Raw genomic sequence first — 12,367 nt, 5'->3', positions numbered from 1 at the left:
CAACGACTGCAAAACTAAAAGTAGAAACTAGTAAAACGCACAGTAATCGGCATCATTTAGGCTATTAATGCCGCGGTGCATTGAGAACTTGAATACCGGATATATGCTCATTCCCAGGCTTGCTCAAAAATTCTCGAGTTAAACAAAGCGCTAAAAGAAAAAATAGCCTACTGTAAAAAAGAGAGGAAATCAGCTAAAAATGTTAAAAGGTGAAAATAGTTATTAATCTGCAGGGCAGGCTAACCTAAATTTTTATATGTTATTTTTATTTATTTTTGTATATTTTGATGTATATTTGACTTATTTATTAATATTTTATCTATGTTTATGTTAGATTGTTTTAATTTCCCCCAAACTGCACCTGTTTTTAACTTACGTTCTTCCACGTCTATCTTGCACATAGTTTTTCACCAGTTTCTTGCTGCACTAAATAAAAATGTTGATATTTACATACAGTTATGTAATTTACATTATTATTATTATTTTACCTTATTTTAATAGTAACTGCATATTTTACATGATTTGAACTCCATAAAAAGCGTATAATTAAAATCATATTGAAAGCAAATTCTTTCTTTTAAAACCAAGAAACCATTTGTTACACTGAATGGCCCTAATTTATTTCCATGCTCTTGTCAAAGGCCCCAGAAACCCCTGGGCCTGTTTCACAGCACAAATAAGAATTCAAAATATGAAATGGAGCTGTAAAAAACATCCGTCTATTTGTGAATTCATAGAATATTGTCTGTAGCCTCTTACGGTTTTGTTTTTTTCTTCTTCACATTCTAAAATCAATGTGTTGTCTATATAATTGTTATATATCTGTTCCTGGACAGCAATCATAATCAATCAAGGAGCGCCTCTGCCATAAAAAAGGCAGGGATTTTATTGTTAGGATTATAAATAACCCACATCCCTGCCTTTTTTAGTACCGACCCCTTTTATGTAACCTCAATATAACTCCTCCCTTTCAAAAGGTTACTATCGTGCGTTCTCAGAGGGGTCTTCTTTCACAATAGGCTACTGCTTCTGTCAATCAAACGTCGCCCCGCCCAACTTCCTTTGTACCGCTGCCTAACCCTCCAATCCAGTTTGTTCTCCCGTCCAGGCGAAATGTATCCGCCCCTCTGTCAGTCTTTCCAAACTGGGCTCTTGTTTACTGTCCCACTGGAGACAGGAGCGACTCAGCTTTACATTACAGAAAGGTAACGCGACATACGCACAGTACACAGCCTGCTAAGCTTGATCGATGTTACACGTGGTTTTATTTTCTATCTTCTTGAATGTTTTAACGCTATCAAACGGGTTGATAAGTAGTATAAGGGTTTATTATTGGTCAGTGCTCATTGCTAGCGGCTAACGCGGGTCAAAACAGCTCAAACCAAACGCCCAGTGCCTTCCGCCCACAGTAGATCTAACAGTTAGTTTGGAGCTGCCGAGCGAGGCTGGTTATTCATAGTATCAGATATGTTTGTATATCTAACGGGACATAACTTGACTGTCAGATTGACTTCATGCATGGATGGCTAGACGTTGTGTTTAATATGGTGCTGCATGCGCTCATATACTAAGCAGTGCTTTCTCTGTTTTTTGAGTGATATACTGAATCAGCTGATTGCCCTGTAGTTTTGATGGGTCACTCATTACAACTGTGCATATGATGAAAGATGCTTCTATGATCCATCTGTTAGTTGACAGCAGTACTAATTCTGGGGAAGCATTTTGACTTGATTGAGAAGAGCACATACTGTTTACGTGCATTGAAAAAAAAATTATATTAGAATGATTTCTGAAAGATCATGTGACACTGAAGACTGGAGTGACGCCTGCTGAAAATTTAGCTTTGCCCTCACAGGAATAAACTACATTTTAAAACATAGTAAAGCAGAAAACCTTTATTATAAATTGTAACAATATCGCATATTTTTTTTATTACTGTTTTAACTATTTTTGATCAAATAAATGCAGCCTTGATCAGCATAAAATACTTCTTTCAGAAATCTTACCGACCCCAAAACTATACTCACAAGTGACTCCAGTCTTCTAGACAAAGCTGCTTTATAATACTGCTACTATTATTAATAAGAATATATTTAACTTAGTGCTTTTTCGTCAGTTATGACTGTAAACCGGCAAGTAAGTCAAAAACCACTGGTACAGTAGTTTCTTCAGCCACAACCACCAGGAACTGTGCCACTTTTTTCTGAGAACCAGACACTTATGTGGTTGTCTTAGTCACCATTGAACTTTAGCGCTATGTCATTTTCCAGTCAGTTGTATGACTAGTTTTCTCTGTTTATTGTTGTTATAACAGCCCATCACAGCCAAAAGACGTCTATCCAACCATTCCCCTTAGCTGAAAGACTATAAGGTGTATTGTTTACATGATTATTTGGAAATATTTTTTACTACATTCATTTCAGTTGAGCTACCTTGAATCTGTGTGGTTGCAAAACGACTAGGGCTACGTGCTGTTTATCCAGCCAAGACTTCCTCTGCTGGCACTTTACCACATGGGTGTTTGAATATGTGATAGCTGTCAGCTTGTTAAGTGGCTGCTTTGCCTTTCTGAGTTCCAAATAATTTGCATAGTGCCCACCTCTGTTATATGGCCAATAGTTATTTAAACTGCTTTGCATCTTGGTCATCCACAGCTGTATAATTGGCGGTCTGAACAAGAGTTTTCCTCTATTTTTATTTGTGTGTGTGTGTGGGTCAATGACATGATGCTTATTTATACATCAGTTCTATTCATTTATTCAATAATAATATATTACAGTGTAATTCATACAATGACTTGAATACCTCTTTGTAATGAGCATTTTTTTATTTAGAATTAAATTAAATTCAAATTAATTTTGATGTTTTTTTAGAGTGCATTAATATCAACTTTCCTGATGATAAGGAAGAAAAAACAAATCCTCATTAAAATAATGAAATTCTTTAAAAATGTAAAATATTTCAGCATAATTATTAACCATTACTTCTTGAAGTTTTTAACAAAATATTTGAAAAACCTTTGTTTGTCATGTGGTATGATTAAAATCATGTGGAAAGACAAAACCAACATTGAAACAAAAGGAAAATATGTTTGTAAATTTTTTTTACATTGTTACAAAAATGTAATTAAATATTAAATATATATATATATATATATATATATATATATATATATATATATATATATATATATATATATATATATAACATTAAATTAATGTTTTTCTTTGGAACTGTCTAATATTCATTAAAAATGATGATGTGACACTATTTCAGATTTCTTACTGACCCCAAACTTTTGAACGATAGTGTATATGATATACAGTATATTTGATTTTTCAAAGAGCACATTTATAAGATTAACTCTTAAGAAATGACTTTAAAAACTCTTATCTGTGCTACCAGGACATTTGCATCACAATTCCTGAATGGTATCTATTCTTTAATTAAGCCAACATTGTGAATCGGTACAGTCAGTTGCAGTAATGACAATCGGATGCTGACACGCTCTCTCTCTGCTATGAGCTGCCACTGGCCATTGAAGGATTAGCTTGTTCGGACACTCTCATCAGATGGTTTTGCCAAGCACAGCTGTTTAAAGACTGCAGTGAGGTGATTGGAGTTGTTCTGTGTGTTCAATAAGGGAATGGTATAGTGTATAGGCCTGCATTAGTGTCCAGTATGTTTACAGTATAGTAGTAGTCTACAGTACATTTACAGACTTCCAGTTTTATATCTTTAAAATTTTCAAACCTACAATATTGTTCTCTGGTTTGATCTACAGAAGAACACATTCAAGCTGTGAAACAATGCCTTCTGATTGACATCAACAGCAGTAACTGTCCATCATGAACAGCGAGGAAGAGTTCTATGATGCTGAGACAGGTACGTGATGAAGTTTATTACTGTACATCACATTTTTATAGTCACCTATGGCTAAATCTCTCTTGTCTCAGGTTTAGAATCAGACGACTCATGTGAAGTCAGCTTTAAAGATGCCTGTGTCTATGAGAGCAAGCAGACAGTGAATGGCAAAGTGCCATCTGAAAATGGAGTGTGGGAGAGGCGGTAAGGAGTCTGAATGAAGTGAAATAATATTCAGTGGCAGGAAACAAAATATGAAAGATGTTTATATCCGTTGGACTGTGTAATGTTTTAATGTGTGTGTCTGTGTGTTCAGAACTACTCTGCCAGCGCCCATGTTCTCCAGAAATGACTTTAGTGTATGGGGATTCCTGAAGAAATGCATTGGAATGGTGAGCACAAGCTACTGTACTTTGACCAAACAACAGCTTAGTCAAAAGAGCTCCATTCAAACACAGCATGAAATATGAAATTGTAAAAGAGACATTGTGGTGTCATTGTCCACATGCCAAGCCATTTCTGTCTGGGAATACTTTCTCTTTGCAGGAGCTGTCCAAGATAACAATGCCTATTGTTTTCAATGAACCGCTGAGCTTCTTGCAGAGGATTACAGAGTACATGGAACATACATACCTCATCCATAAAGCTTGTACACTTTCTGACTCTATAGAGCGTATGCAGGTTAGTGCCTTCAGGATTTCTGCAGGTCTTAAAAATTGGCCCTTCCACAAATTTGTCCTAAATACATATATCATATATCATAAGTCATGGTGTTAAATGTTGCATACATTGCAAAAAATGAATATCTTCCTCAGTATTTCTGTCTTGTTTTCCAATACAAATATCTGAACATCCTTAAATCAAGATACATTTATTTGAAATGCAAAATGAAGGTATGAGGTTTTCTGAGAACAAAATCAATTGAGTTAATGCTTAAAACTACAACAAATATATTTCCATGGGGTATGAAAACTTGTTTTCCCTTTGGATTAAGTTCTTTTTTTCAGAGCTCTTTTGCAGACATTTGTTTTTGTGTTAAACTTCATTTCGATCAATTTCTCAGAAAACGTCATTTTGCTTCACAATGCATTTATGTGATCTTTTGTTTTGGAAAACGGAGGAAGAACATCACTTTTTTTGCAGTGTGATCAGATGTACAGTAAAAGTTATTTGCATTATTTATAGTTAAGAATTTTTATGCAAAATTAAAATAAAAATATATTTAATTGGTCTTGAAAAAGTCAAAAATTGGCCTTCATAAAACCTGCAGAAACCTTGCCTCCTTTATATTTTACTCTCACATGTGTGCATGCATGGAAGATTCAACAAATTCTTATTACGCAATTGCATCTCATTTGTCAGCTTGTTGCCGCATTCGCCATTTCTGCTGTTGCATCGCAATGGGACAGAACTGGAAAACCTTTTAACCCTTTATTAGGAGAGACTTTTGAACTTACACGGTAAATCTACAGAACATTTGGACACATGCGCTATACATCATCTAGTACAAAGCTGAATATGTAAATCCAAATTAGCCTGCACCAATAATTTGTAATATCTGTGCTCAGGGATGAAGAGGGTTACCGCATGATCTCAGAACAAGTGAGCCACCATCCACCAATCAGTGCCTTCTACACAGAGTCACTCAATCAGGACTTCTCGTTTCACGGCTCCATCTATCCTAAACTAAAATTCTGGGGGAAGAGTGTGGAGGCGGAGCCTAAAGGCACCATGACACTTGAGCTCTCCAAGTGAGTTTTATTTATGTGACCTATGAAGTATAATATGATCACTTTTTATTGGAGCTGGAGAGTCATTGAGATCCTCAAGTACAATCGGACCCTTGAGCAAGGCAGTAATTTTTCCTTGCCCTTAGCATACTGTAACTTGCTTTGGAAAGCATCATCTGCTAGATAAGTAACATGCTGGAATGTCCATTTATTATTTAACATTTAGTTTCTTATGTGTATTGAAGCGATTTTGGCCGTTAGTTATGGCTGAGCTATTTTTTAACTCTCTCTCTCTCTCTCAGGCATAGAGAAGCTTACACATGGACGAACCCTATGTGCTGTGTGCATAACGTTATTCTGGGTAAACTGTGGATTGAGCAGTATGGGACAGTGGAGATTGTCAACCACAGGTATTTCATCTCTTTCCTTTCTGACACTTAATATTCTGCCTGCATTTTCAACCTTTTTCAGCATTTAAATATTGTTTTCTAAAGGCTATAGTGTGATCTTTCCATGTCACATTGTGGATAAATGTTCACTCTTTCCGTTATTTTTGACTGAGAAGTCTCTCTGTTCATTTTAGCACTGGGGACAAGTGTGTGCTGAATTTTAAGCCATGCGGCATGTTTGGCAAAGAGCTGCATAGGGTAGAGGGACATATCCAGGACAAGAGGTGAGCAGTCATTCGTATCAAATGTCAGTGGGTATATCTGGCTCCCAGCCTGTAGAGTTCACTCCGTGTCTGTAGCACTAAAGCCATCAGCAGTGTCTTTTAAAGCTGGATTGTGTGTGTACTTTTACTTTGGCATTTTTTTTTATGTACTTTTTCTGGATTTGATGCTTGTGTTTATGACTCATATTGTCTGGGTGTATTTCAGTAAAAAGAAGCATCAGGTTATCTATGGGAAGTGGACTGAGTGTGTATATAGCATTGAGCCAAAAGTCTATGAAGTCAACAAGAAAGCAGAGAAGAAAAGCGGAGGAGATTCCAAGAAACACAAGCAGGTACAAAGCGTTAGTCATTTATCTCTTACTGCAGAGCCGTGCTCTATTTTCTGTTGTGTTTTCACATGGAAGTCCAAAAGGGCTCTCATGCATCCTCAAATAGAGGCTCCACCTCTTATTACAATAGAGACTGTTTGCAAACTCTTAGAAATGAGAAATGAGAAGATCTTTACTGAAGTATAGAAGAAATGACAACTAGAGCAAGTTCTTTCCATTCATTGTGTAACATTGCGTTTTAATGTCACTACACAAACAGACTCCTCGTTCGGATTTTTTTTTTGGTTATGTTTTTTTTTTTTTTTTTATCTATATAATACAACTGAATACAATTTTTTAATGTTTTTTGTGTGTAAGATTTTTAAATGATTTTGAAAGAGGTCTCATACTCACCTGCATTTATTTGACCAAAAATACACACAAAAAAAACTGCAATATTATGAAATATTGTTTAAATGGAATGTAACACTTCTATTTGAGTCTGTTTTAAAGTTTTATTTATTCCTGTGATGGCAAAGCTGAATTTTCAGCAGTCATGATTCCAGTCTTCAGTGTCACATGATCTTCCAGAAATCTTTCTAATATGCTGATGATTCTGGTGCTCAGAAAACATTCATTATCATTATCAATGTTGTAAACAGTTATCTTTGTGAAAACTGTGATACATTGTTTTCAGGATTCTTCGATGAATGGAAAGTTGAAAGGAATAGAATTATTAGAAATCTTTTGTAACATTATAAATTATAAATTCACTGTCATCTTTGATCAATTTATTCAAAAAAAAAAGTACTGACCCCAAACTTTTGAACAATAGTGTAATTAGAAAATACAATTTAATTAAAATTATCTGCAGTGTGTTTGCTGGAAATCTATTTTTGTTTCCCTTCTTTGTATTAACATGCAATTTCAGTGAGAAGTGAAGATAAAGAAAGACAGTAAGTTTCTAGTAGTGTAGCTACAGTGCCTGAGCCACCATCATAGTAGAGTGTTAGTTCAGTTAGTTTCCCTAGTTTATTTGTTTCCTGATCTTGCTTTATCTGTAGTGTTCAATGGTTTTCATATGAATGTGAGGTATTATGGTGCATAAATGGTAGTACTGTATGCATGTGTTTAGGAGCAGAGTACAGGGGGTGATGATGCAGATGAAATGCCAGATGTCCAGGAAACAGTTACAATGATCCCAGGCAGTACGCTGCTATGGAGAGTAGCCCCTCGACCGCCACACTCGACACAGGTAACCCCAAGCCCCCAATGATCTGTCTTGGGTGACTGCATGTCATGCATATTCTCACTTCAATTTCTTTTTCCTCGATTCTGTTTAGATGTATAATTTTACTAACTTTGCCATGACGCTTAATGAGCTGGAGCCTGGCATGATTGGAGTCATAGCACCAACAGACTGTCGTTTGCGGCCTGACATCAGAGCTATGGAGAATGGGGATATCGGTATGCACAATCGCTCTTTTGGCCCGTTCTGTTCCTATCTGTTCAGTAAGCTCTCTTCTGGATGATGCTGTACTTATTTTACCCCTGAATTTAAAAGCTGTTCTTAATTTCCAGATACTGCAAGTCAAGAGAAGGAGAGATTGGAAGAGAAGCAAAGAGCTGCCAGAAGAGAGCGTGCTAAAGATGAGGAAGAATGGTCTGCGAGGTGAGTATTTGAATTAAGAGCACAACCATCCACTTTTTTTCCACATTTTGTATATTCTCATTCCTCTCACGTTTAGAAATATTTTATTTTATTTGTTTTCTCATTCCTCTCACGTTTAGAAATATTTTATTTTATTTCTAAAATATTTTTATTGCATTTTTTTTATTGAATTTTAGTTATACATATGTATTGTTTAATGTAAATTGTGTAATGTAACAAAGATAAGATGTTTATAAATATTTTAGATCTGTTTTTGATTTTGTTCGACAGACAAAAATGAAAGCTGCTCATTAATATTATATCAAAATGAAAACAGACAGATTCCTGTATATTTTAAACATATTTTATTTGTGCTGGTGGAATGGTTTAACCACAAGCATTACATTTTTTTTAATGAATCCAGCCAGTTCTAAGACTGCAAATTGCAATATTAACATTCAAAAACAAAATTCAAAAAAGCGAAAAGAGGATAAAAATAACTATGAGAAATCGACTATAGTGGCCTAGCATAGTTTAAATAAATAAATCTGAAATCGCACTGGCCTGTGCTTTCTACTGAAGCAGGTACCATCATTTAAAAACCTTTTGGTATGTCCATCTTGAAAGGTTAATATCAGTGCAAAAATTTTGTTTTTATTAACATAAACTTTTTGGCCTCCCGTCTTTCAGATGGTTCCAGCAAGGCAATAATCGGTACACTGGAGCTGCAGACTGGATCTACAAGGGTGGTTACTTTGACAGAAGGTACTCTGACCTTCCAGACATCTACTGATTCGGTCGGGAAGACTGAGATTCAGTCTTGAGATTCATCCTTTGCTCTCCTTCACCCAATCCATATCATCTCCTCTCCTTAAGCTCTTTTCATTTTTTCATCGGAATGTGAGATTCATGTGAACAGTTTTTGGACAAAGCCTCTCCACGAGTTCCTCTCTTCCACTAGAATCTGAAAATGTAGTGTGAATGGATTTATTTATTTTGAGAAGTAGGGAATGCCTTAATAATTCTTATTTTCTTTTTCGTGTATGTTAGATTTTGTCTGTGCAAACCTCAGTATGTTTAGAAAATGCTAGTTTATGTACAGTATGTACTAACCTACCTTTCCATGCATCTCGCTAGATACACTCAGGTGTTCAGTTTATGGGTACAAGCGGTTAGTGATGGCATCACTGCGATGCCATCTGTTAATTTTTTTTTTTGGTCATTGTTGAAATGTGAGGCTGCTCAGAACCTATTAGGAGAGCATAATTTTGTGTTTTTGTTCAAACTAATGCTATCTTATCATCTCTATTATATGCTTTTTTCCTTATCTCAGAAATATGACCTCTGTTTTGTGGTATGTATGATGTGCAGGAACTTCACAGTTAAAGATTCTGCCTGATTATGAGTACCTGAGAATGAAAAGGAGTTTATTTTTTCGAATTATCCCACCTTTGTTTAGTTATTATGTTTTTGTTTTGTTTTTATGGTTATTGTGTTGTTTCTTTTCTTATCATTTGTATGGTGGAGTTTAGTTAAAAACTAATATTCTCATTCCTCACACGTTTAGAAATGTTTTAGATCTGTTTTGTTTTTGTTTGACAGACAAAAATGAAAGCTGCTCATGAAAAATGTTTACTTGGTAAAAAAAAAAAAAAAAAAAAAAAACGTGTTTTTTAATTGTTAAAAAGCTCTTATAACAAAAATCCTATTACATCCTAGCGTTGATGTTTTGAGTGTTGCCAAAGCGACTTTTCTCTTGTAGAAACTAAAGCCATATAACTCTTCAGGACTGCAGTGTCGAGTGATACATCCTGGGGAATGAAATGGAGGTGGGTGCTAATCTTTCTTTTTATTTCAGCACTTAATGGCTCACGAATGTCAAGGTGCTTCACCTTAGCCCACATATATTCACGTTTAGTAAAAAATGCTCAGAATGTGCTTCATTGCTCACATGCTTTTTGCCATACAGCAAATTTCATTCTGCAAGGACTAATTTTTTTCCAGACATACAAATCATAGACGAGATGACCTCAAAGAGGATCATGAAAGACACCACTGTCTTTTATTTCGAAACTTTAAACAATACTGTGATTTTAACACTCACAAATCTCAGAAGCTATGCAAACATTAATGGGAATGTCTGTCTTGTACAATTTAATGTGTCAATAAGCTCCACTGTTTATGTAAAATACTTTGGTTGGCCTAGCGCAAAGGTGTCAAGCATGTGAGTGCTTTTTCTGATGGTTTTACACAGTATTACTGGCTGTTTTGCACAGCCTAAAGTTGGTTAGGTGGAGACATAGGTGTATGTAACTGCAGTGATTAATAACACTGTTATCTAATTATTAGAAATGTTTATCATTCACACTTAATGGGAGTTCATCATCTGTTGTGTAGCACAAGAATATTTGTCCTTAATGTGTTCCATGTAGTGCGTACAGTTCAAAAAGCCAAGCTTCAGGCCATGGCAAAGAATTAACTACAATTTATTTCCCTCTTTATTTTATACACTATATTGTGGCATGTCTAAACATAAATTATTTAATCTCACTATCAACGCTTACTAGCAGTTAGAGATATCTGTATATTATTCCACCAGCTCCTAATGTAATGTCTTTTAAAGCCCTTGAAATCATGAGACATTAAAAAATGACTTATCCCCAATTGTCTTATGATTTTGTGCTGTTTATCAGCTATTCCTGTAGCAATCACATCAAGTTAATATACAAGTAAACCTGCTAACATTGATTGCAACTATGTAAAGCAAACATACACTCTGAATTTTCAAGTCATTTCTTCTGTTCTTATTAAGCTGTTGATATTGGTCGTGACAATAAGGACTGATTGTTTCTGTTGTGAAACTCACTATTTCACAGACAGAAGCCCAGATTATACCACTGTGGTGCTATGACGGCTTTACATAACTGTACATGATGTATTGTGACTTTTTACTAGATTTGTATAGATCACGTGAAATGCACTTAAACTGTCTTATGAATCTACTCATTTGTAAACTTGCAATATTAATGATAAATGTGAGACCTCACTTAGAAACTTCTACTCATTTGTAAACTTGCAATATTAATGATAAATGTGAGACCTCAACATTTGGGAGAAGCTTTAGCTTCAATGTGAGACCTCACTTAGAAACTTCAGTTTGTCTTTTGTGTCTGTGTTTTGAATTAATTTGACCTAAAATGTGAACTGATCTTTATCAAAGTCAATGTCATGGATAAAGAGGATCTAATTAAACTCATAATAGAAAAAAAAACATGCTTTCTATGTCTTTATTGACCAAGCTGCTTCTGGTTTAGGAGTAGAATTATTAGATGATTTAATAATTTATTTGACAAAGAATTGCTAATGCTCAAGAGATAAACCTTTTTAAAGGGCTATATTGCTCCAAGGTCAGACAAATAGTGATCAAAGGACATTCATTTAGACTGTTACATGGATGTGTTGTATATACACTAAATACAAAGGCATATAATAGTAAAAAAGGTGACAAACAAATGCATAATAGCTGTCATGGATTTCTTCTCAGTTCAGTTGTCATAACTACAACGTAAAAACGAGACTTGTTTGAAACCTAAGAGAACAATGATTCAGCATTGAATTATTGAATTGTTCATGCAAGACAGAACAAGCCAGACAAGTAACGTATTTGCCCAGCAACGTAATTCGAGCTAAAATGTTTTAACAGTGGTGAAAATGTAATTTAACACCTCTAAAAGGTTACACTTATCACTCCAGTCTGTCTTTGACAAACTCATAACAGCGTTGTTTGTGTGGACATATCGACATGTGCAACCACCAATCAGAGCAAAGGATGAAGAAACCTCCACCAATCGAACGTAAGCCCCGCCCCTTCAGCTAGTAGAGGTTGGTCGACAATCAGAAAAGTGAAAGATATCTTAAAATTTGGCTAGAAAAAGAGAGAGAATTGTATGTTTTATGTTTGTCATATACCACAGTCACCATACATTCGTCAGTACTTAATCTATAGATGTGTAATGTAGAAGCCAGTGTTTTAAAGCATGGACCTTTTTTTGTTTTAAATGGCTTTTTATCATTAATGTAAAGTGAGAATTTTATTCTCACTTCACATTAATGATAATGTGATATATGGCCGTATAATATT

At 35.1% G+C, this 12,367-nt stretch overlaps 1 protein-coding gene across 2 annotated transcripts; it reads left to right on the top strand.

The window, feature by feature from the left end:
• The first annotated feature begins 1,080 nt into the window (after positions 1 to 1,080).
• On the top strand, positions 1,081 to 9,634 carry LOC109110927 (oxysterol-binding protein-related protein 2-like). 2 transcript variants are annotated; one of them, XM_042713440.1, is made up of 14 exons: positions 1,081 to 1,205; positions 3,785 to 3,885; positions 3,957 to 4,068; positions 4,181 to 4,256; positions 4,411 to 4,545; positions 5,227 to 5,324; positions 5,433 to 5,615; positions 5,897 to 6,004; positions 6,178 to 6,267; positions 6,473 to 6,599; positions 7,711 to 7,830; positions 7,919 to 8,042; positions 8,157 to 8,247; positions 8,917 to 9,634. In XM_042713440.1, the coding sequence occupies exons 2-14, from the start codon at positions 3,849 to 3,851 to the stop codon at positions 9,017 to 9,019; spliced, it is 1,404 nt and encodes a 467-aa protein (XP_042569374.1). In that variant the 5' UTR covers positions 1,081 to 1,205; positions 3,785 to 3,848; the 3' UTR covers positions 9,020 to 9,634. The 2 variants fall into 2 exon arrangements, with proteins under 2 accessions (XP_042569374.1, XP_042569373.1); XM_042713439.1 differs by having other exon boundaries at positions 6,473 to 6,608.
• The last annotated feature ends 2,733 nt before the right edge of the window (positions 9,635 to 12,367 follow it).

The sequence above is a fragment of the Cyprinus carpio genome, chromosome A23 (assembly GCF_018340385.1).
Source record: "Cyprinus carpio isolate SPL01 chromosome A23, ASM1834038v1, whole genome shotgun sequence".
In the NCBI taxonomy this organism is placed as follows: domain Eukaryota; kingdom Metazoa; phylum Chordata; class Actinopteri; order Cypriniformes; family Cyprinidae; genus Cyprinus; species Cyprinus carpio.
The sequence above is the reverse complement of the archived record's forward strand: the minus strand, read 5'-3'. Positions and strand labels throughout refer to the sequence as shown.

Coding starts and splice junctions, on each gene's coding strand:
- LOC109110927 (XM_042713439.1), top strand. CDS start 3,849: ATGAACAGCGAGGAAGAGTTCTATGATGCTGAGACAG. Junction 3,886..3,956: donor GTTCTATGATGCTGAGACAG/GTACGTGATGAA, acceptor CTCTTGTCTCAG/GTTTAGAATCAGACGACTCA. Junction 4,546..5,226: donor ACTCTATAGAGCGTATGCAG/GTTAGTGCCTTC, acceptor CTCATTTGTCAG/CTTGTTGCCGCATTCGCCAT.